The sequence below is a fragment of the Dermochelys coriacea genome, chromosome 6 (genome assembly GCF_009764565.3).
Source record: "Dermochelys coriacea isolate rDerCor1 chromosome 6, rDerCor1.pri.v4, whole genome shotgun sequence".
NCBI lineage: Eukaryota > Metazoa > Chordata > Testudines > Dermochelyidae > Dermochelys > Dermochelys coriacea.
In genome coordinates, this window is record NC_050073.1 from 53,788,559 (window position 1) to 53,814,405 (window position 25,847).

The following is a 25,847-nucleotide window of genomic DNA, read 5'->3' on the forward strand; positions in this document are numbered from 1 at the left end:
ATCCGCCATGCAGGAAACACTGCTGACCCCATTTGGACTGTTTCTTCCTACTCCCTGAAATTCCATGTGCCCAGAATCCCCTCTGACCTCTTCATCTCTAAATTCTTTCCAGTTCTCTCTCAAATTCATTGGTTCCCTGAGTCTTCCTTTCATTATGAAATACTGTTGTATCTTTTATATAAAGAAAGAGCTGAAAACCCACTTCAAGGCTACTGAAAGCATAGTGAATCTAGCTTAAAAGGTCTGTCTTCTATTACAGCTCCTAGTTTATTCTACATACACTTATTATCCTTTGTGTACTACATGGAACAATTTCTTCTTCTTCTGGTTTGTGGAATCCTTGTACATGTGGTTTCCTGGTATTCAATTTCTCCTATGTGTCTCTCTTCATCTCTTTATTTTAAAAACTTCCATTTGGCCGCTTCTGTGAACACTCCTTCAGCAAGAATCCACCTGATTTTCTAAAGCTTCATGTCAACTCTTAAAGACCAAGCATTTCTAATGCTGGCTGCTGCAAGGATCTCACTTGGCACTTGAACCAGGGGCATTAGTCATGCCTAAATCTGCTTTTTCTTACCGTTCTTCAAATGACACACATCGTCAAGGTTTCCAGTTCCACACAAGTCTCTTTTTATTAGCATTTCAGGGCTGTTTCAATCATACTTGACAGTTCTGGATCTAACTCCCATATACCAGTTGTCTAAGGAATTGTCCCTCCCCAGATCTTTGGGATTAGGGGGGAGACAGCAGTTTCCCACAGTCTCTGCCTCTCTTCTTTCCACTGTCTGGGGATTCCTCCTTCCAAAGGGATGGAGTTACAGGACCAAGTTCTCTTATTTGAAGAACCTTTATTCTTAAGACCTTGATACTCGTACCCTTTCAGCCCGGGTCTTCTATTTCTCTCCTATGTTCACTAATTTCAAAAGCAAGATAGGTTCTTGCCTATTCCATTTCCAACCATATTTAGCACATAGGTAAAAGGGAGATAGGCACCTCATAAGTACCATAGAGTTTGTATGTTTCATGTTCCTGTGTCCATCTCCCTATCATATACTGTTCATGCAGAGCTGTCAGCACCACTTTCTCCATGAGCTATTCCAACAGCTCTCTTCTCCCTCATCTCCTCCAGAATTTACATTGCTTTTTCCAATGCCACATAGTCACAGTTCAACAGAGATCTGATTTGGGCCATGCCTCTTATTAATTGCTTGTATTCCGGTTGCATCTTGGGGACCCAGTCAAGATGAAGATCCAACTGTGCTGATTTATTTAGACCAGTTCTGAGTCCTTTGCTGTCCTTTGTACTCCCCCCCCCCCCTTTCTCCTCTTCACTGCCATCTTCCTCAGTCAGGTCAGAAGAATAAAAGCATCATCTCCTTGATTCTCCTGTATGCAAGCTGAATAGCTGAGCCCCACAGTTCATGGGGGTCTTCTCACAGTTGTTCTCTGCTTGTCTCTTCTCTGAAGAGTCACCTACACTTGAGCTTTCCAAAAAGAACAGGACAATCAGGTCTCTCTTCAGATTTCCCCTGTAAACTCTTGCCCTGCCCAGTGAGCTAAGGAGTATATTTCTTACATCACTGTTGATTATAAAGGTTTTAGTCAGACAGCTGCAGGTAAGCAAATGATTTTTTTTTTCATTGCTAGCCTTGAGTGTTGCAAATTACCTCTCAGCACAAACTAATACCTCAAGTATTCTAGACATCTTACACAAATTCAGGAATCTTAATATCTCACCCAGTTTTTTACATTAATCTCCCTTTAGTCCTTACAGTGCTGCCTGGATTAAAGTTCCTTTACATTACATACAGGTTGGATTATGGCTTATTCATTAGGGAGAGAGAGAGATTGATTTTTCTTCTTTGCATCCGTAATAACTTTCCCTTTGCTGAAATCCTTGCAGACACTTCCCCCTGCTCAGCCTGTCTCCACAGGAGGTGAAGATGTAACCCTCAGTATGAAAGGTAAATACCACGACTCCCATTGAAAGCAGAAAATGAGCACTCCTGCTTCTCTGACAGAAAGGTTGTATTGTGAATTAAGCCCTGCAAGATGATCTGCCCTTAAACCCTCCTCTCTTGTGTTAAAGACTATATTGTCATCCTGCATTTTCTCTATTTATTTGTTGCTTTACCATGGAATGAGGAAACGTTCAGATCCAAAGACAGATGCTTGTCAATAAATATCCCCCTTTAGGATTTCCTTAAATTCAAAGTTCAGATGTCACCACAAATCTGTCACATGTTAAGCAGCAAATCACTGTAAGGCAAAACAGAAAGAGCTCTCAGCCTAAACTGCTAAAAACCACTCTGTATATGGACAGGGACATTGCAAGATACATTCTGCATAGTCTCCTCAGATGACTGGAAATGGAGCTTGGATGACAAGCCGTAGACCAGTTTGTGTATTTATTTTAAGAAAATGGGCAGAATACATTTTATGTGACATAGCAAAACCATCTAGCAGAAGTAATGAAGGCAATTCTAAAATAACACAGCCTTGTTTTTAACTTTCTTGCCCTTCTTTATTCGAAGCTGGATGTGTGCTGTGCTGGAATTTGGGATCTTTTGTTCACATTCTGGCTGTCTTGTAAGCACCAGGCACTGCACACTACCCCATCTGGCCAGGCTGGCCTAGAGAAATAGGCTCTTCTAAATGTGCAAAGACAGTTGCTTTACATAGACATAGCCCTTTGTACAAAGCTGCCTTCTGTGTATTACAGAAGCCATTAGGACTAATAGAATTTGGTTTCTAATCACAGCCTAATAAATTCCATTTTGTTGGATATTGCCTCAGAGAGATGAGATGGGACAAGTGCATGGAAAGTTTTTAAGAACCCTGGGGGGCAGTTTTGAACTTGATTCCAAAATGGATGGAATAACAACGGAGGATGGGGGCAGAGATGATTCCGTTCCTATAGACAAAGAAAAGTCTGGCTGTGGTGTTCAAGAACTCCAGAACTTAGAAATTGGGGGGTTAAGACAACTATAAAAGTGAGAATTGAGAAAGAAAGCAATGAAAGAATAAGGCTTTCAGTGCAGGCAGAACCAAGGTCTGGACAAATTCTGGCATGATTAAGAGAAGTTAAGGTTTTGCTTAAGGAACATGATAGAGTTAGAAACGTTTGATAAGGACTCTCTCTAGAAAGATTACTTCAATCTTGAAAGTATCCATTTAGTTGGTTACAGAAGTTTTATGGTGTAAGCAGAATTTAGATGGGATACAAAGGATGGCCATAATATCTTGACCATTTTGAAACTTGCTTTCCACAAAGTACCTGAATTCAGGAAAGATACCCATCTATATAAGGCAAGAGAAGCCACCAGAAATCAGTTGCTGGTTCTGCCCGGTCTGGACAGGACATCTCGGCTAGTAGGCCGACATTTTCAGTCAGACTCTGTCAATACAGCCACAAAACTTCAGGACACATCTAGCGGAGTTTGCACAGCCTCCACATTTACGAAAGCATATTGGGCAGTTAGGGATGCAGTTACCCGGTTTTATAAAAATGTGGAGAGGCTGGAGATTTATTTAATGGAGGCAGGGTGGACATTTTTCCCTCCTCTCTGGCAAACTAATTTTGGCCCAGCATGACGTGGGGTTTTGGCTCAGCATCAAGATTAGACCCCCAAATATACCTTACCCCTAAAGATCTTTGTGCTAATTTTGTGAATTAACATAGTTTTTGCATTGACGACTGTCCTGTAGACTGAAGTTCTCTATTTATCCTCAGAGCAAAATGGGCAGGGACAGGACGTACCTTTCCTACTAAAGTGTATTTACATTTGTTCTCGCGGATCGCAGGATGAGAGGATAGTTCAGTGCCCCATGGCCTCTCTAGTGAGACTGTCAACAAGACAGCACCAATGAGAGCCGACAGTTGTTTAGGTTTTTATTAGGTGGATGCTAGTCTGAGTGGGAACTGGTCTGAGACCTACCAACTCATTTCATGCATAGAACATCTTTGTGCCCTAGAGCTGAAAAGGTTCCCTGAGCTGCCCAGTGCCCCCTTTTCAGATGAAGACCCCGTTAAATTCAGAATGGTGAAAATGAACCATGGGAACCGTGTGACAGGCTTGGGGAGATGGAGCTGCCATGCCATTTAAAAAGAAAAAAAAATGAGTTTTTTTTCAATTCTTCTCTTCTAGGTTGCCACCTTCTGTCCCCCGTGTACAGTATCTGCCATCTGTGTGAGTGTAATTTAGTGCCAATTAAGGAGTGAGTGGGAGCCATAAACTCATTTCATTTAGAACCTGGAAATGGACTCCTGGGAACCTAGAGAGAGAACTGAGTGCTTTCTCTCCACAAAAGCTGCTCCACCCCAGTGCGGTAATTCTAACCACCAAGCTCCAAATCTCAAAATTCAACGCTGGCTCGGATTTACGGAGCATTAAGCGACTGAATTAAATCCTCGGTGTTCGCTTGGAGTCAGCCTGAGTGAGTAAAGGATTTCACGGGCTGGGTTACTCTACAAGGCCATAATTTATAACATTATGCAGAAGCTGCTCCTCCGAGTTTTATTTTGACTTGCTGCAATTTCTTTTTATTAAAGCCCCGATAGTATTTGTTGTTTTTCTGTCTGCTTTGATGTGGGAGTTTTGGATTAAATCTAAATAAATAAATGAGGTTTAAAATTAAATTAGGTTTCATTTGCATGAGTCTGGAAGTGAAGTGCATCTTTCTTTTACCATATAAAACCTAACAGACCCATTACTGATCATACAGCCCTCCGTTGCTCATGAGAAAAATGACATTTCCCTCTGCGTAGGAAATACTTAAAAGTCCCAAGAATAGATTTATAGGAATATTTTAACCTTTTCTTTGATCCTTGAAATGTCATTGTTCTGTAGGCTACATTGCAAAATGTGACCTTTTCTAGGAACCATGGGATGGATTTGATCTTTGCAAGATGTTTTAGAGATAATGTACTATAGGGTGCAGGGAGGATTCGTTGCAAACAGGGATTGGAGCTGCTTTTTTTCTGCATGTGGTGAGAGGATGTTTGTGTCCAGTGTGTATATTAGAGGCATAGGTATCTGGAGTGTGTGCTTTATAGGTAGAGAGCAGGGAGATGTTAAGAGAATATTGCAGCATTTTATTTTAATGTGCAACAACTTCATTTTCTTTAATCCAAATAAAAGAAGTTAAAGTAACAGTAATGGGTCATATGGGGAAACTTGCATAGGAAGATGCTTGAAATGTAGGCTGTTTCCTGAAGTGCAAGCTATGTTTGCTTTCCAGGCAAAATTCATCTAGAGTCCCTGGCTGGCAAAATACAAAACTGGGCAGTTAAAGAAGAAATGGGAAAGTTCAAATGAGTTGAATCTTCCTTCCCTTCAGATTTGTGTTCTAGCATGATGTTTCTGTCCCCATTCTCTGATGCTTCCATCCTCCTTCAGCATTCACAGTTTGTCTCTCTGGACAACCAATCTTAAATTGCATGTATTCTCCATGTTGCACGCAAAAGGAAGCACCAGCTAAATTCCTGTACAACTGTGTTTAATTTGGAAACCCCTAACCTTTTAGCTATTTTCAACAAAAGTGGAGAAAAGCTGGTGAAACCCAATGGTTGTCAGTTCCCTCTTTTGCTTTTGCTGGTGATAGTATTCCAGACTAGATCTCCTCCAAAAATGCCAGAGCACCAACTATGTGAGTTCCCTATGTTGAGACCAATGCTGCAGTCCTTGCACACTCAAAACTCACCCTGGAGATTAGTATTATTGATGTAGTATACTAGATGTCCCCAAAATAGCTTGCAGTGTAAGCACAGACAGAACTTTATCAGTGGTGACGCAGTAGGGATGGAAGAGATGGGAGAACAAAGGCGATAGATTATCTGGCTGCCTGTTTGTTACACAAAAGATGACAACAGTGCAGAAGAAAACTTGTCCTACTGCAGTATTCAAGAAGTTCCCAGGGCTGGCACTTCAGGTTTTTGGGTTGGTTCTCTGAGCTCCCTACTTTAATATTGTGACTCTGCTGAGGTCCCACTGTGCACTGGAGCTTGGGATGCAGGTGTGAAATGGAGAAGCAGCTGTTGCACTTAGTCTGATGTAGAGAAGTCCAAACACTATAGCAGGTTAGAGTGCACAGTGCTAAATAAAAAGCAGCAGTCACTGACCTGGAGCAGCTGGGGTTGTATGTAGTCTGGTAAACTGGCATGATTTGCCAAAAAGATTGAGAGCCATGGTGCTGTTACAATGAGGACAGTTCAGAGGATCTTTACATTGGTTCCTACCTTATTTCCAGTCATGTGTATTGAGTCTGAAAGTATTTTATCCATAGCTAATGTGCTGGAAAAAATGTATCTAAACAATGAGATGTCTGGGAGTTACTGGCCTTTATCAGTGACATGGTTGTCGGGCAGTAGAGGCTGGTGACATTTTGAATGCAGGTAAGCAAAATTAACAGGTTAGATTGCACACTGGCAAGTTATAGCAGCGGATAAAGACCATGTACCTGAGTAAAAACAAAGTATACAGGGTCAAACCTGAGGAGCTGCCACTGCAGTTTGTCTCCTCCCTTTGCGCACCAAATGCAGCTGTAGCTCTGGTAGAAATACAGGTGTTTGGCCAGCATATTGGACAACATGTCATGTTAACCACATCCATAGATTTATTTTACAATAGAAGCATGAATGTAAGAATATAACTGGTCTGTGATGGTAATAGCAAAATCCAGGGGAGTCTGAAGAAGCTGTGCTTTCCAGATCTAGGTCTATAGATCTCATGATGATTTATCATTTTCTCTGCTCTGTTCTCCATCCATTGCCTTGCATTTCACATACTAATGCTCTGATTTCCTCAGCGTCATGAATCGATCATCTGTAAGCAGGCATCCGTCGATCTCTAAAGACCATGGGTACGCGCTCCTGAGAGAGAAAGAATGCACTTAGTTGGTTTTATGTGGCTGAAGAGACACAGTCAAGAGAGACCATCTCTGCTGCATCTGTCACATTTAAAGGTGGTGTTCTGACACTTGGGGCTCTGCCTTCAGCGAGCTCTTTTCTCCTCTGCTAAGCTGGACTGCTTCCTCTTGTACTTCCGGAGATCTTTGTTGAGCTCTTGTTTCCAGAGGCCATGGACCTGAGTGTGATCTTCCCAATTGTCCACATCCATGTCCATTTCTTTGAGGACTCACTTGCACACATCCTTGAAATGTAATTTTGGGCATTCTTTGGTTCTTTTTCCATATGCCAGTTTGCCATAGAGAATGTCCTTTGAGATGTGCCCATCATTCATTCAGCATACATGCCCAAGCCAGCAGAGGCGTCTCTGTTTGAGGAGTGTTTGCATGCTGGCCTGCTTGACCACATCAGTGTTGGTGACTCTGTCCCTCTAGGAGATTCCAAAGATTCAACAAAGGCAATGCATATGAAAGCTGTTGGACATGTGTTGAGCTGTTGAATCTCTTTTCCTGATGAAAGTATAGGGTCTATGTCTCAGTCCCATACAAAAGTGTCCTGATAACACATGCACGATACACACAGATCTCTGTGTGTTCTGTTGTTTTGTCATACCCTCTTGCTCAGTCTAGATATTGTTGTGGCGGCTTTTCCGATACAGATGTTGAGTTCTGTTTCAAGTGAGAGGTTGACTGTGATAGTGGACCAGATATGTGAACTTGTTCACCACTTCACGTTCATAGTTGTTGATCTTGATGGAGGGTGCTTCCTCAACTCCTTGGCACATTGTGTTCTTCTTTTTAGGCTTATGATATGTCCAAAGTCTTGGCAAGGTTTTTGAAAAAGTGCCCATGTGGTTTTGGAGATGGGCATCTGTGTGGGTAGTCACTGCTGCATTGTCAGCAAAGAGGAGGCTAAGGGCCTCCCAAGTCTTGGTTTTGGATCTGAGTCTTGCAAGATTGAACAGCTTTCCATCAGATCTTGTGTGCAAATAGATTCCCTCAGTTGAGGGACCAAAAGCTTGTTTCAGTAGCAGGGAGAAGAAGATCCCAAACAGAGTTGGGTCAAGTACACAGCTTTGCTTGACCCCACTATAAATCTGGAAAGCGTCAGAGACTGAGCCGCTGTATTGAACTGTGCCGTACATGTTTTCATGGAAGGACCTAATCATGCTTAAGAGCTTGGGAGACATCCAATCTTTTCGAGAAGTGCAAATAGTCCGCTTCTACTGACAAGGTCAAAAGCTTTTGTGAGATCGATGAAAGCTATGCAGAGGGGCTTTTTTTGTTCTCTGCGTTTCTCTTGTAGTTGTCTCAGTGAGAAGATCATGTCAATAGTAGACCTTCTGGCTCTGAAGCCACACCATGATTCAGGATAGATTCTGTCTGTAAGGGTCTGAAGTCTGTTCAGAATGACTCGAAGAAAGGCTTTTCTCATGATACTAAGACAGGAAATATCATGATAGTTGTTACAGTTGCTCCTGTCACCCTTATTTTTGTAGCGAATGATGATGTTAGCATCTCTCATTTCTTGTGGTACTTCATCTTCTTTCGAGCACGGGCACAGCAACTCATGAAGGTGTTTCAGTAGGATAGGTTTTCCACATTTTATGACCTCTGATGGTATACAGTCTTTTCTGGGGGCCTTTCCATTAAGGAGGCCATCTATGGCAAGGCTAAGCTCCTCAACAGTTGGTTCATTACTGAGTTGCTTCATAACAGGCAGACTTTCGATGGCATTGATGGCTGCATCTGTAAAAATATTTCCCAGCTCAGAGTCGTGTTCTATCCAGCGATTCATCTACTTGGTGCGCTTGTTGATTGTTTACCCTGTAGTTAATTTCAATGGGGCTGAAGTTGGACCCAAGCTGTCTTGATCCCATCATACATGTTTCTGATGTTGCCTGTATCGGCTGCTACTTGAATGCTTTCACATAAGTGCAGTCAGTAGTCATTGGCCCAACATTGAGCAGTTTGTTGTATTTCGGTTCTTGCCTCTCTCAATGCTTGTAAAGTTTTTTCATTTGAGTCTCTCTTGTAGTTGGTTTGGGCTGAGCGTTTGGCCTCTATGTCTGGTGTCATTTCACTGTAATATGCATCGTTAGTCTTGTTTTCCTTCTTCCCAAAGACTGACAGAGCTGCATCGTAGATTTGTGTTCTTCAGCTAGGCACTTGTGGCACAATTACTGAACTCAGGGGTTTGTTCTTGTACTGCTGTGACTTTTCTTGGTCCACTATGGTGTTGATGTTAATGCGGGACATCCTTTTACTTTAGATCTGTGTATTTTTTTGGTTTAAGTCTTGCTGCATACCAGAGAGTGGTCTGTGTTGCAATCAGCACTTTGATAACTGCAGGTAATGAGGATGCTGTTATGGTTAATATGCCTTGTGATGATAAGATCCAATTGGTGCCAGTGGCCAGATCTCAGATGTTTCCAATAGACTTTGTGTTGCACCTTTATCTGGAAGAATGAATTTCTTATACAAAAGTAGTAGTAGGAATAAAATTCCAGCAGTCTCTGACCATTTCCATTCATCTTACCAGTTCCATGTTGACCAAGACAAAGTTGGTCCATGCTTCCTGATGAGCTTCCAGCCTTGCGTTGAAGTCCCCTAGCAGAAAAACATATTTATGTTTCAGAATCCTGCTGATGATGGTATAGAACTGGTTCTTAATGTCAGAAGATGAGGAGAATGTTGGGGCATACACACTCACAAGGTATACCGGGCCCTCAGATGTGAACAAGCATAGTGCCAACATTCTCTCTGATCCATCATCCACAGAAGTGAGTTCTTGATGGAAAATCCAATTCCATGCTCTCGTGTTTCTTCACATTTTTCTGGCAGAGGAAAAGCACCGTAGTCTTTTTCCCTGAGAGATACGCTTGATGCTAGCCAATGTCATGTTTCTTAGAGGGATGTGATATCTACATTGAGTCATTTCAGCTCATCATTGATCACAGCAGTTTTACGTGCATCATTGATTTGTTGAGGGTCCTCAGATAATCTAGTTGTTATGGTGTGAACATTCCAGCACCCTGTCTTTAAGGATATTTTCTTTCTTTTACTTGATTTGCCTGGTGCATTGGTTTCAGTCCACTTGTCAAATTATAAAACTTTAAGCTCCAAGCACCCATTGAAGCAGGCAGCCTGTGGCGGGACAACACCCTATTGTCTGATGCCCCGTTTTATGGCGGGCGGTGGTGAGATACGATGATCTCTCCCACTGTTGGACACAGCCCCTGGTGCACAACTGTACACCAATCGAGTAAGAGCTTAGAACCAGTGACAGCTGCCTCCTGTTTTGTGTCAATGCTCAAGGCGAAGCTGGAGTACCTCTCCAGGATGCAAGCCTGGGCAGATAACATGGAGGCCCTGAGTTGCCCATGCATCAGGACCCTCCTCTTGGCGTCACCAGTAAAATCCAGAGGAGAGGAAGACTATCTAGAAGACTCATTAATATAGGACATCAGAAGAGCATCCACTCTTTTGGATGTGTAAAAAAGGAAGAAGTGTTGATGTTAAGTCCTGGTTACCTTGTATTGCTGGGTTATGTCTGTTTCTACTCAGAAACTCATACTTTCAAATTGATTGTATTCACCTATAAAAATTTGCTTTAGGGTTGAGAGGCCCAGTGCTTGGATTACTTGTATATTGTTTGATTGCCTCCTAAGTGATGGGTTCACTTCCTCCCTCAATGTGCAGGGAGGTTTGCAAGTATATGACCCCTAAGGATTTGATCCTGCCCCAAGCAGATGGGAGACGTGCATAAAAAAACAAGGTATAAAGTGCTGAGCAGTTTGGGGAATGCAAGGGACCCCATTCCTGCATTAATGAGATGCTGCTGTATAGTAGCCAAGTTACTCCTACCTAGTAGCAGGAGTGAGGCTTGAGTGAGAGTCAATTGCTAAGTGTCTCATTAGCATGCTGAACGCCATGTCTCTGCAGAAACAACCACTTCCCATTGTTTTTATCACATTCTAAGGGGTGAAAGAGGTGTTAAGACTAAAGCAAAAGAAATAATGGGAAATATTTCCACAAATGCACATTGAAATTTGAAATTGAATTTAGATTTGACCCTTTCCTGTTGGTTTTAGAATCATAGAATTATTGGACTGGAAGGGACCTCAAGAGGTCATCTACTCCAGTCTACTGCCCTTGTGGCAGGACTAAGTATTATCTAGACCAGTGGTTTCTCAAAGCCGGTCCGCTGCTTGTTCAGGGAAAGCCCCTGGCAGGTCAGGTCAGTTTGTTTACCTGCCGCATCCGCAGGTTTGGCCAATCGCGGCACCCACTGGCCACGGTTCACCGCTCCAGGCCAATGGGGGCTGCAGGAAGGGCGGCCAGCACATCCCTTGGCCCGCACTGCTTCCCGCAGCCCCTATTGGTCTGGAGCAGCTAACCACGGCCAGAGGGAGCCACGATCGGCCAAACCTGCGGACATGGCAGGTAAACAAACCAGCCCAGCTCACCAGGGGCTTTCCCTGAATAAGCAGCGGACCAGCTTTGAGAACCACTGATCTAGACTATCCCTGACAGGTGTTTGTCTAATCTGTTCTTAAAAGTCTCCAGTGATGGAGATTCCACAAACTTCCTAGGCAATTTATTCCAGTGCTTAAGCACCCTGATGGTTAGGAATTTTTTTCTAATATCCAACCTTAACCCGTTCTTGCTGCAATTTAAGCCTATTGCTTCTTGTCCTATCCTCAGAGGTTAAGGATTTTTCACCCTCCTCCTTGTAACAACCTTTTATGTACTTGAAAACTATGATCATGTCCGCTCTCAATCTTCTCTTCTCCAGACTAAACAAACCTAATTTTTTCAATCGTTCCTGACAGTCATGTTTTCTCGACTTTTAATCTTTTTTTTTCCTCTTCTCTGGACTTTCTCCAATTTGTCCACATCTTTCCTGAAATGTGGCACCCAGAAGAAGACACAGCATTCCAGTTGAGGCCTAATCAGCATTGAGTAGAGTGGAAAAATTACTTCTCATACTTTGCTGACAACACTCCTTTTAATAGATCCCAGAATTATGTTTTCTTTTTGCAAGTGTTACACTGTTGACTCATATTTAGCTTGTGATCCACTATGAACCCCAGATCCCTTTCTTGAAGTTCATAAATATTTTCAAATAAACTTGAGATTTTGCAGTTTGCTTACAGACAATTTGTACACATGGAGATGGAGGGAAGTTGAAATTTGCCAAATACATTATGAGTTGAGAATTGTTTGCTCAGATCTTCTTGAGCTACCACCACTCAGTGCAAGGGATAGTGCTTAGCACCAGGGAGGGCTGCAACCAGGCTGAAGGACCTTTTCAGTCCCTAGTTGTCTCATGTCTAGACTGTTGGAAGAAAAAGAGAATCTCCATGTCTGGAAGCACCTGTAACAGTCATCACCCTATTCACTTTGCTTATATGTGTATTCCTTATCCCCCATCCTGTGTCTGGTTTTGGCTTATTAGATTGTTAACTCTCTTGGGCAGGGACAGTCTTCCTCCGTGTGTTGGGAAAGTGCTCAGCATGGGGGAGTCCTGATCCTGATTGTAGTCTTTGGGTGCTTCTGCATTACAAATTATAGAATAGCACAGTTAGTGACCCATGCTAGAAATTCATCATTCTTGTACATCCCAAAGGCCTACCAAATAAGTAGCCAGTATGAGACTGAACAGACCGTAATGGCCATGGCATTAGTGTGTCTAAGGCTGTTGCAATGGAATCATTAGAACAGTGTGATTCAGTTGTACCGGTAACATTGTCTCCTCTTTGGTGTCAGGAGTGTGGTAATGTGGAATTGATATGCTCTGAGTGCTGGTCACAGGTGCTGTCTGATCATTTTAGCATATGGGCTCTAATAGCTCTTATGCTTCATGAATTTAATACCCAATACTCAACTTTCCCTCCCAGGCTGCAATTGATTTGGGGGGAGATGTTAATTTGGGAAAGGAGTTGCTTCTGTCTGTATCTCACCCTCTCACTCAAGCACCAAACCACCCCCTCCTTTTTCCCCTTAACTCTTTCTCACAGGAACACATGAAGACTAATGTAGTTGTGTTCCAGAAGCCTGTATTGTGACAAACCAAACATCTCTGATGCAGATACCAAGGAAATTTATTCAGACAGGCCATGACACAGGATTTTTGCTTGTCTTGTTTCACAAAGACTATCAGCCAGGCTCCACCAGCTTTGGCCCCATAAAGTATAGCAATGCAAGCAAACTTTGCAGCCAGCGAGAGGAGGTGGCTGACGTAGGTGCTGATGAAGATTAAGGAGTGGGTAGTCCTGGAAACTAGGCTTCTCAGCTTAGTGCAGGTCAGGGTTGTCAAACTGTCAATCTGCTGCATGATTCACTCCTGTGATGCTAATTCTGTGTCTGCCTCCGAGGCTAGCAATGTATTCAGCTCCATTCTTACCATAGCGACAGACTACCTTCCCTCCCCATTCCTACTTATAAAATGTGTCATACATGTCAAACTATCAAATTAAACCCTCTATTTCAAACCAGACAGTAGCTGTAAAAATCCACATTCACTCCTTAAGAAAAGCCTATGGGAAATTTCCCTCTGGCTTTTGTTTGGTTGGTTTGGTTTAGTTTTTAACCAAGACTGTTCCTCCATGGACATGCTTGAAGTTAATGTACAGATCTTGTACTTCTAGCCTCCTGCCCTCTCTCCAACTTTTTGGTCCCTGATTTCTGTCTTCAGACAATTCTTATCACTGTTGGTATGTGAGCCTTTGCTCTGTGATTTCTGCCATCTGCAATAGCCTTAGTATTGTTAATTATTGATATCACAGTAACACCCAACACCTCTGGTGCTGTACAAACGTAGAATAAGAGACAGCCCCTACCCTGAAGAGTTTACAGTCTAAAAACAAGATAGGCAAGGGTTGGGAGGAAGACATTGACCATACAAGTAAAACGAACAATGCAATGGTCTGCAAATGTCCTGTTAGCTCCACAATCTTGGGTCTGGTTTGCTTTCATTTTTTGGAAGGGGTTTGGGTATGAAAGGATTAGCTAAAGAGAGACAAGGGGCGGTCCATAAATTACATAACACATTAGGAAGTGGGTGGGTCTTTAATGTTGTGCGTGTGTTTCAATATTAGAGAGTTATAGGTGGGGGCTCTTGAAAATCACCAAAAAATGTGTTACATGATTTATGGACAGCCCCCAAAGGCAGGACGAGGGGACATTGAAGGGAGTGAAGAGTTTCTGGCTGAGAGGCTGGAAGGAGGCGGAGCAAACAGCCAGTCAGCATAGGAGAGAGACTGTTCAATGTAAACCGTGCAATAAACAGACGGCCAATGATGACACCATTAGTCCCAGAGGTCCCTGCTGCACTGTTTCTCTGCTCCGTCCGGCCGCTTAGTCTCTGATGGAGACTAATGGAAAAATCATGGAGCAGGTCCTCAAAGAATCAATCCTGAAGCACTTAGAGGAGAGGAAAGTGATCAGGAACAGTCAGCATGGATTCACCAAGGGAAGGTCATGCCTGACTAATCTAATCGCCTTTTATGATGAGATTACTGGTTCTGTGGATGAAGGGAAAGCAGTGGATGTATTGTTTCTTGACTTTAGCAAAGCTTTTGACACGGTCTCCCACAGCATTCTTGTCAGCAAGTTAAGGAAGTATGGGCTGGATGAATGCACTATAAGGTGGGTAGAAAGCTGGCTAGATTGTCGGGCTCAACGGGTAGTGATCAATGGCTCCATGTCTAGTTGGCAGCCGGTGTCAAGTGGAGTGCCCCAGGGGTCGGTCCTGGGGCCCGTTTTGTTCAATATCTTCATAAATGATCTGGAGGATGGTGTGGATTGCACTCTCAGCAAATTTGCGGATGATACTAAACTGGGAGGAGTGGTAGATACGCTGGAGGGGAGGGATAGGATACAGAAGGACCTAGACAAATTGGAGGATTGGGCCAAAAGAAATCTAATGAGGTTCAATAAGGATAAATGCAGGGTCCTGCACTTAGGATGGAAGAATCCAATGCACCGCTACAGACTAGGGACCGAATGGCTCGGCAGCAGTTCTGCGGAAAAGGACCTAGGGGTGACAGTGGACGAGAAGCTGGATATGAGTCAGCAGTGTGCCCTTGTTGCCAAGAAGGCCAATGGCATTTTGGGTTGTATAAGTAGGGGCATAGCGAGCAGATCGAGGGACGTGATCGTTCCCCTCTATTCGACACTGGTGAGGCCTCATCTGGAGTACTGTGTCCAGTTTTGGGCCCCACACTACAGGAAGGATGTGGATAAATTGGAAAGAGTACAACGAAGGGCAACGAAAATGATTAGGGGTCTAGAGCACATGACTTATGAGGAGAGGCTGAGGGAGCTGGGATTGTTTAGTCTGGAGAAGAGAAGAATGAGGGGGGATTTGATAGCTGCTTTCAACTACCTGAAAGGGGGTTTCAAAGAGGATGGCTCTAGACTGTTCTCAATGGTAGCAGATGACAGAACGAGGAGTAATGGTCTCAAGTTGCAATGGGGGAGGTTTAGATTGGATATTAGGAAAAACTTTTTCACTAAGAGGGTGGTGAAACACTGGAATGCGTTACCTAGGGAGGTGGTAGAATCTCCTTCCTTAGAGGTTTTTAAGGTCAGGCTTGACAAAGCCCTAGCTGGGATGATTTAACTGGGACTTGGTCCTGCTTTGAGCAGGGGGTTGGACTAGATGACCTTCTGGGGTCCCTTCCAACCCTGATATTCTATGATTCTATGATTCTATGATGGCTCCTCCCAGCATTTTCTATTCCCTGATCTCACCTGTCTTGCAGGGGGACATACGTGGGCCTTGGTCTCCATGGCCAGTGTATGTGAATGGGGTGGTCACCCTTGCACAGTTCTGGCTCTGAGCGGGGGGGTGCTGGGTGGGGGGTAACCAGGCTAAGTCTTGGCTCCCCACAAACCCCAGCTGAGACTCTGGCTTTTTGTTTCCAGTGATTTAGCTTGGGAAAGAGGCAATGTGGCTGATGAGAGGTGTAGAGCCTGCCTGCAATACTCCATCAAAGTCTCACATTTCATCAGAAAACATATATTTCTCCCATACCTTCTGTGTCTTAATTTCTCTCTCCTTTTGCTGATACTTTTTGTTTGCAGCCCAGCAAAGCCCTCTGTGAACGTTTGTATGAAATCCACTAGGCGTGTTTGTTCTAGCATCCTAATCGTGGTGCCCTGCTCCTTGAAGACCAACTTTCATAGTTATTCTTGCCTCATTCCTTTCACAGCTGTCCTCAGGATGAAACCAAATACAGTAGCTAGCCCCACGTAAGAGATTGCTTAAAGCTTGGCAGTACCTCAGCTTGCTGCAGTAGCATAAGTACATCAGTGCAACATGATGTCTAGGCAGTACTAATAGGGCAGGCAATTAAATTACAACACCAGTGACCTCTGCAATGCAAGGCCTTGGTGTACAGTAAATTTTTTTCCTGTTAAAGGTTTATGTTGCTTCCTTGGGAACTGGTTTTGGAGGGTTTTTCACATTACAGGCTGAATATAATTGGTGCACACTGCAGATTTATTTCTCCAAGAGGTCAGCTAACCAGTGTATTTCACTGTTAGGCTGACGGGCGGCTTTTACTCTCTACAATTATATTTCTATCAAATATTCATTTGTCTGTTTTATGGGCTTCAGCAGATTTGTACTGCCTAGTGCTGGCAGCAAGTGGGGTTTGTTCTTCCTCCAGCTTCTCATTTAGTGGCAGCTCTGCCAGCAGGTGAATGGATTCAGCTTGACTATCAGTGTTTCATTCACCTACTTGTGGCACTTGTGTTTCCTGAGCTGAAAATGCACTAGGAAACAGCTCTTTGTGGGTGGCTTAGAGGCTTGTACTAAAGCTGCTGCAGTTTGGAGTCAGCAGTGATTCCTTTGTAGGCCCTGTTTTCATAGAGTTGTAGACTTCTAGTGTGGACAATTTAAGCTGGGCTGAAACTTGTTGGTCAGTGTCTTACCACAGACTTATAGAATGTACAGGTGTATGTATATTCCATCAAAAAACTACACAAAGAGAACTTTAAAGTTGTAAGATGAAGCATGAAAAAAACAGGCAATGCCTCCATTCAGCTTTGGCATATCTCTGCCCTTTTTTAATATGCATTACAGAACTGTAGTTAATCTCATGACAAACTCTTTCTCAAATAATACAACATATTAGCATATGATATGTTTCTGCAGCTTCAAGAAAAGGAGTACTTGTGGCACCTTAGAGACTAACAAATTTATTAGGGCATAAGCTTTCGTGAGCTACAGCTCACTTCATCGGATGCATTTGGTGGAAAAAACAGAGGAGAGATTTATATACACACACACAGAGAACATGAAACAATGGGTTTATCATACACACTGTAAGGAGAGTGATCACTTAAGATAAGCCATCACCAACAGCAGGGGGGGGTGATCACTCTCCTTACAGTGTGTATGATAAACCCATTGTTTCATGTTCTCTGTGTGTGTGTATATAAATCTCTCCTCTGTTTTTTCCACCAAATGCATCCGATGAAGTGAGCTGTAGCTCACGAAAGCTTAAGCCCTAATAAATTTGTTAGTCTCTAAGGTGCCACAAGTACTCCTTTTCTTTTTGCGAATACAGACTAACATGGCTGCTACTCTGAAATCTGCAGCTTCAGATACACTTGTGTAGCATTTTGTGGTATTTTCTCATTCATGTATACTTAGGCTGATTTAACTATCAGAATGGTCCAGTGTCTTTGATTTAAACTTTTTATAGCTGTCCTCAATAAGTTATTTATTTCAAAAAATTTTCAGGTACCCATATATTTTACATTTCCTTTTCTAGCCAGGAATCTAACTGACATGCACGAATGCACAGTGCAGCATTCCTGAGCTGTAATTTAGGGAATTATCTGCAAATTTAGGTGATCTAGATGTGCCATCAAGTTGCACTCTCCCACAAAATTAATCTGTATTAAATTATGTCTGTACAGTTTACATACTGTGTAATTTCAGTGTAAATGGCTATCATGAACTCTGTTTATTTCATGTACACAGTACTACAAAGTGCTTCACAAGTGTATCTGACTGTTGAAAAGGTAGTATGTTCTATTTGAGAAACAGTCTGTCAACAGGTAATTAAAGACAGTATCATAATGCATACGCACAGGGGGAAGAATTGTGCTTAAACATCCAACCTTAATTCTGGTTATTCCTGACTCTCGAGTTTACAACCTTAATGTTGTATTAATATAATTTTTTTTCATTTAATTTCATTTAATTTGACCCAATAATAATGTGCGGGGGGATGAGAAGTGAAGGGAGGCAAAAATTCAAAATAGGCATCTTTGACCTCTGGGACTTAAATACGCTGCTGGCTTGCAAAAATAATTGCAAACAGAACCTGTAAATTCCATAATCTGGAACTGTTTGGTGAGATGCCAAGGCAATGCTGCCATCCTTGCCCAAGGCCCCTGGAGACTAGAGAGAAGGATGGGCCAAATCTTGGGTTTCTTGAAACACCTGGAAAGGGTAGCTGAGTTAGTTCAGTGCATTTAAGGGGACTCAGGACTGTAGTGTGCAGGTAACTATTGATGCATATGCACAGCCCCTTCTTGTTTAGATGCTGACCCCGGACTTGATCCTGCAAAGCATTGAGCACTCTTGCCTGACCCAGCAAAGCATTAAAGCACATGCTTAATTTCTAGGAATGTGAGTCACATCCCATTAACTTCTATGGGACTATTCACATGCTTAAAGTACATCCTTAAGTTTTCCACCAAATGCATCCGATGAAGTGAGCTGTAGCTCACGAAAGCTTATGCTCAAATAAATTTGTTAGTCTCTAAGGTGCCACAAGTACTCCTTTTCTTTTTGCGAATGCAGACTAACACGGCTGCTACTCTGAAACCTATCCTTAAGTGTGTTGTCAGACCAGGCTAGAGTACTTGGCATGTCACAGGATCACAGCCCGAATGAGGTTAACAGAAAACTCTCCTGTGCGTGCTCAGTATGCATTTTCAAAAACATAATTTGGTCAAATAAAAACTAATTCCCATTGGAATCAGGCCACGCCCAGGAAGTCCTTCAGAGATTAATCTTCTAAATCCTTTAGGGAGAACTTGTTCCGTGCCAACTGCAACTTTCAAATCTTTCGACTGTAGGACTAATTTTTAAAAATGGGGGGAAAAAATCTCTCAACCTAAGAAAATTGCCTTCTTTTAGCTATCAATACATTCAGAAATGGCTGAAACTTTTAACATCAAACTTCCCAGAAAATATGTATCTCTGGGCAGAGACCAAGCCTGTAAAATTTAAGATCAAAAGGTTAATTTGCAAAATTATGGGGATCTGAAAATAGGGCTTTGTAATGGAAATCACTTTGCATCCTTAAATACAGCTATTTTATCTATAATATAGAAACCAGTTTTTGTAAATGTAGACTTCATACTGAATCTTTTATTCCTCCATTATACCTAGCTACTGTAGCTTCTGTTTTACAAGTGCACCAACAGTTTTTTTTTCTCCCTTGACACACAATGTATAACTGCCATAACATCTTAGGAAAAACAAGATGAATGTACTCCCTGGAGGTTTTGTTTAAAATTGTGAAAATGTAGGAAATTCTAAGTTAAAGACAGACTTTCATTGTGTTTTAGCTTAGATTTATGTGTCTAAGTCTGTAAACACATGAATATGTTCTGAAGCTATTCACAGAGAACAGATCTCTGTAATTACTGACCTAATTTCTTTCTCAGAAATGCCTTGATTTTTTTAAATCAGTCATGTATAATAGATGACGCCTCTTCATTGAGGTTTGCATCATTCTCACCCAGTGGTGTAACTTGCAGGTTCGTGTGTGTGTCTACAGTTAGTATATACAATATATCGGTGTGACCTTACACAAAAGAGAGCTTCACAAAGTCGATATCATTTGTCAGCACGCACTTCCTCCCAGAAATCTCTGTCTGAGAACGTTCACTTCTGCTAGAGCTCACTGAAAATTACAGTTTAGAAACCTGTCATGAGTCATGCACCAAGCCAGCCAACTCTAGAAATCATTAGCTTTCTTAGGTTTCAGAGTAGCAGCCGTGTTAGTCTGTATTCGCCAAAAGAAAAGGAGTACTTGTGGCACCTTAGAGACTACAAATTTATTTGAGCATAAGTTTTCGTGCATCCGATGAAGTGAGCTGTAGCTCACGAAGGCTTATGCTCAAATAAATTTGTTAGTCTCTAAGGTGCCACAAGTACTTCTTTTCTATTAGCTTGCTTAGTAAATCACAAGAGAAGCTTACTGATCCTGGTGGTGTGCTTTAGACACCCAGATGTGTCATTCTAGATTTCTTATGCATTTCACTTTCATGTGTCAATCTTTTGGTGATGGCAACATGCGTGTTAATAACAGACGGACGCAAGCTGAGAATCCATTGATGCTGAGAGCTAGGCTTGAACGCTTGGTGCATCAATTCTGGTGTCTGTCTGGTTTCCAAAAGTCCAACTTTACTTGATAGCAAACCAAGGGCCAATGTACTAGTTGATACTTTCCATGCTTTGTGATGATTCTGATTTGTGAATGGGTGGGTTGCTGCTGCCAGAGGACAAATGTATTAGCCCTTAATGACGAGGACCCTTTAGTAAGTAGTCTCAGCTGAGTGAGTCTCTCTGATCTTTTCGGGGTGGCGTGTTGTCATTCCTAGCACTGCTGTGAAGACTGAGACCTAATCTATTGGGGCCAAAAGACTGAATTATTACTTTCCCAAAGAGAAGAAGGACTTTCTCCAGGCTACGATTATTGTGCAACATAGGTTTAATCTGTTAATAAAATCCCAAAGCTGTGCTTTCAATGGTCTGTGCACACACACCATTATGTACAGTAGATATGTATTAAACTCCAATGCATTGACAATCTAATCTTCTAGAGTTCTAAACTTCTGTTCCTTCCATTGTGCATGTATAATCTCCGTATGTCTGTCTCTTTTTTTTTTTTTAAACTGTACTAACAGAGGATTGTTAATGTTCAGCTAGAATACAGAAATATTCATATTAGGGCTGTCGAGAAATTAAAAAATGAATCATGATTTTAATCACACTAAAAAATTTAAACAATAGTAGAATACCATTTATTCAGCAATTGGCTGAAAAAGAAGTAGGACTGGGTGGATTTGTAGGCTCTAAAGTTTTACATTGTTCTGTTTTTAAGTGCAGTTATGTAACAAAAAATCTATATTTGTAAGTTGCACTTTCATGATAAAGAGATTGCACTACAGTACTTGTATGAGGTGAACTGAAAAATATTATTTATGTTTATCATTTTTACAGTGCAAATATTTGTAATAAAAATCATTACAAAGTGAGCACCATACACTTCGTATTCTGTGTTGTAACTGAAATCAATATATTTGAAAATGTAGAAAACATCTTAAAATATTTAATAAATTTCAGTTGGTATTCTATTGTTTAACAGTGTGATTAATCACAATTACTTTTTTTAAATCAATTAATTTTTTGAGTAAATCGCGTCAGTTAACTGCGATTAGTCGACATCCCTAATTAATATGTTATTTTAAGTTAGCTATTCCACTGTTAAGAGTGGGGAGTTGTGAACAATAGAAAATCTTACTGTTCTTTCAAGGAAAATGTAGTGCACATGATGACTGGAAAGTCCGATCGAAAAGGGGGACCTGACAGTGTCCGATCAGATCGACTGACCAGACACCCAAAGTCCAGTTACTGCAGGCGGGGAAGCACCAGGTCATCACCCACACCAGCTCCTACTCAGCTGGGGCTGCCTCCTACCTGCTTCAGGTGGCTACCAGCCCCAGCTCCACAGACAAGTCCCTCCTGACCCGGGCAAAGGCAGGGGGGGAAGAAGGGAAAAGCAGCGAGCGACAGAGGAAGAGGAGCAAACGGGGGGTGGCCTTTGGGGAAGAGACAGGGCAGAGGCGGGGCCTCAGGGGCATGGACGAGGATGAGACCTTGGGGAGAAGAGGCAGGGCAGGGGAGGTTCCAGCACTCCTGGTGGAGTGACCAGTTTTTAAATATTAAAGTTGGCGACCCTATGGGGGAGAGGTGTGGGGGGGGCAGGGTGTGTCAAAATTCAGGAGAAAACAATTCTACCACTGGATGCACATGCACACAGATCCCATTGACTTCAAATGGAGCACCACATCAGTGCACATCTGAGTACAGAATTTGCCCTATAACATTTTGACACACTGAGAGGAAGTGGAAAACCCTGGTGCTGTTGCTCATTAGGTCCTGATGTTTGGGTGAATTTACAGACACGACAGAAGCTCAGTGCAACTTAGTTGACTCTTTGAAAATTCCCAGAGCTTTACAAATCTCTTCAGTTTGTATAAATTAATACAGCCGTGGTAGCCAATTACTACAGTTTTACGCAAAGATGAACAAACTGTTAATTCAGTGGAAAACTGTTGGGTTTTTTAGTAATTTCACAATGCTGGTTCCCTAAAGGAGACCAGCAAAGGATTTTTTTTTTTAACTCTAGCAGGCCTCACTTTAGATGCTTTAGAAGGTCAGCCCCACAGCCCTTTTAGATTTGTTTTGACACAGTGAATAAGACTTTCGCAGACAACTAGAAACACCTATGTATTATCTTTTCTCTGCTTGTTATCCAGCACAGCTAAACCAGAAGTCAGCTCTGAGAGATCTATATGTAACTGGTGCAGAATTTGTAGAGTTCATCAGAACAAACCAGAATTGACAACATCTTTAGGGAGGGAGAAGAAAGAAAATCAATTGGTCCTAGTGTCAGAGCTGATCAAATGCATAAAGAAAGAAAAGGGTGCTAGACAGTATCTGGGGCGAGAATGATTCTTGTCAAAATCAGATAACTTCTGTGATAAGAAAATAATTTTCTCCCCAGTTAAGAGGTCATTAGTGAGTGCCTTGATTTTTACATCCTCTCAGAAACTTGAAAACAGCACTTCTCTCCCTACTGTGTTGTTTTTTTCTACTGAACAAACATTGATTTTTCTCCCAGTCTAACTCTGCTTTTTAATGGAGCTTGAAATTAACATGATTTTTGTTGCATCCGATGAAGTGAGCTGTAGCTCACGAAAGCTTATGCTCTAATAAATTTGTTAGTCTCTAAGGTGCCACAAGTACTCCTTTTGTTTTTGCGAATACAGACTAACACGGCTGCTACTCTGAAACCTATGATTTTTGTTGTTTGTTGTTTACTTCCTTGTTGTGCACCAGCATCCGCGATGATGTCAGTACAGCTTTGGAAACAAAGTTTCTTAAAGTTCTAGTTAAATACTGTAGAGGAACATAAAGCATAATTTTTGTCCAGGCAGTACACAAACAATGACTGCTATATGAAGATAAGGCGTGGTTCCATTTATCAGTGACAGTGATAGGAGAGCTTGGGGGAATTTTGCATTTATTTATTTTAAGATGTTTAGGAAACTAGAGGACATTCTTGATCCAACTCCAGTGGGCTAATATTTTAGTTTGCCATACATATAACCTTGAGCTACCAGCTGCTGTAGCTTCCTGTCATTCAACTCCTGGGTTATTTGTGGACCTGCATCTTGTGAGGTCTGTAAATGAATCAGATCCAGAATTCCAGAAAGGATATTTAGATTCAAAGAGGATGGACAACTTCCCTGTGACAGGAAGGGAGCTCAGAAAGCTGTCTTGCAAGTGGAAATCCCTTCTCCCCTCTGTGTCCTCATAGGTGGGGATGCTATACTGCAATTTTGTTCAAGATCCTAGGAGGCGTGATGCCAGCCCTTCCTAAATCCATAGTGGCTGCAATAATTCTCTTGTGTGGAGTACTAGAAGGGCCAACCCTGCTCACTGATATTTTCTCCTGGTTTAGTTTCAGGGTGGGCAGGGGTGAAAGTAACTTAAAGGACTTACCAGGACACCGGAGTCCTGAGGGGATGGGGCCTTAACCGGAAGAGGCGGGGCCTTTAAATCACCTTGGAGCTACCAGTTGCAGAGGCGGTTGAGAGCCCCAGGGCTCAGGGGCAAATTAAAGGGCCCTGCTGCAGCTACCCCAGGGCTCCAACAGTGGGGCTTGGGCAGCGCTTTAAAGGGCCCCAGGCTCCCCACAGTTGCAGGAACCCCGGACCCTTTAAATCCTCGTCTGAGCCTGACTGCCAGAGCCCCGGGGTAGTGGCGAGAGGGCTCCCGCGGGCCCCTGCTCTGATGGCATTTTAAAGAGCCCGGTGCTCCCCGCAGTGGCAGCTGCACTGGGCCCTTTAAATCCTCACCTGAGCCGGGCTCTGGTGGGGATTTAAAGGGCCAGGGGCTCCAGCCGCTGCGGGGAGCCCCAGGCCCTTTAAATCGCCGCCCAAGCCCAGCTGCTGGAGCCCTGCAGCGCCTGGAGCCCCGGGCCCTTTAAATCACTGCCGGGGAAGCTCTTGCTGGTACACCAGACCGGACCGGACTAGCTTACTTTCCCCTGTGAGTGTGGGACTTGTATAGTAATTTTATTGTCCAAATGTCTGAGTACACATTTGAAACTAAAAAGCATCCCTTGCTCTTCATGCAGATTCTGTTGTACATTGTCAATAGGCCAGTTCCCCTTAATCTTTTCAGTACTTGCTGAAAGAATCCTTATAGTCATAGCCAGTGGAAGAGTTTTGTTACATGGCTGAACTTCTGGAACATATGTATAGGTCATAACAGCACCAGGTTCCTTCTTTCCTTGACTTTCACATTACAGGTCAGAAACATTTATACCTACACCAATTAGAAGCAACCAAAGGAAAGATACCTATCACCCATCCCATCTCAGAATGTGCGCTCTGCAAGAAGCCTACTACTGCAAACCACTTGCACCCGGGGCCTTATGGCAATATAGAAGTAATAAGACACCCTGCCTAATCCACCCTTTGGATTTGGGGAACTTTTTCACTTCTTGGAGATGAGGAGGCCTATTATTTGATCCTGTCTTTTATCCTCAGCTATTTGGAATCTGATAGGTCTAGTCACGTCTTAGCTGTCTGTCAGAGTAAGAGGTGATCTTTTGCAAGATTTAGTACACCTGCGTATGCACACCAGAGTGCAACTCTGTGAAATTCGATTCCAGAAGTGGCCAGAATATTGGGTCAGCAATTTTCCATCAGATTACTCTTTGTTATTGTTGATACAGAATGAAGGTCATTAATTAAGCAGAAAGGACTGGAGTAATTCAGGGCCAAGGCTTAAGCAGTTCTTAGTCAAAGGGTTAGAGGCTGCTATCAAGACCTCTGTTAGCTATTACCGATATGAATTCTTTTTAAATTACTGTGTTAATGGACTGTTCTAGTCGGAGAAAGTGCAAACGTGACACTGTGATCTTGGGAATTTATTCTCACTCTCTGACTTCGGGACTAAATCTGCTCATCTACTCGAAATATGATTTTTCTTCCTGCCACTACCACAGACTCCACCTGGGAACTGAAAATCGACATGCAGAGTCTTTACCTCCAGTGATGATGTATGAAGCAGAAGACAAAACAGGATTTAGGGCAGGTGTTCTAGGAGTGCAAAGGATCCTTGTTGATGATGCATGAGACACAGTAAGATCCATCTCACTGTTTCATATTGGCTCTGTGGGCCAAGAGGAGTCACAATTTGTGCGTCAGAATTTTCTGATCTGAGGAGAGATAGGGAGCAGAGTAAGAAGGTAACCACTTTGCAGTAGTGCCTTTTTCCTGCTGGTTCCTCTGAATTCCATCTGTGCATAGGGAAGGGGTCTATACTAGTTCTCTATACTAGTTCTCGGGACACTGCAGCTATCTGATGGGGGAGAGCCAAGAATTCTGTCCTTCCTAAAGGACAATCTGAAAGGGAATTGTTTTGGGGTAAAGTCAGCAGTCTTTTATCAATGAGATAAGAGGTGCTAATGAGCCAGTACCATTGTTCTCTCAGGTTTATTGTAATTCAGCATTGGCAATGTGCTTTCAAGGTCTTTTCCACCTCTAAGGGCTGAGATTCTATGGCACTGAGATTCTATGGCTCTGCTATAGTTCGTTAAAAA

The 25,847-nt window shown here is 42.6% G+C and overlaps 1 protein-coding gene across 19 annotated transcripts in view; it reads left to right on the forward strand.

The window, feature by feature from the left end:
- The window catches only part of LOC119857578 (transmembrane protein 263-B-like), a 312,491-nt gene that overhangs the window by 251,309 nt on the left and 35,335 nt on the right, over positions 1-25,847 (forward strand). The window contains exon 4 of one of the 19 annotated variants that reach the window (XM_043515589.1): positions 1,904-1,964. The exons of the other annotated variants lie outside the window; for them this stretch is intronic. Within the exon in view, the coding sequence (XP_043371524.1) occupies positions 1,904-1,964 (61 nt within the window). The remainder of the gene's footprint in view (positions 1-1,903; positions 1,965-25,847) is intronic. 19 annotated transcript variants of the gene reach the window in all.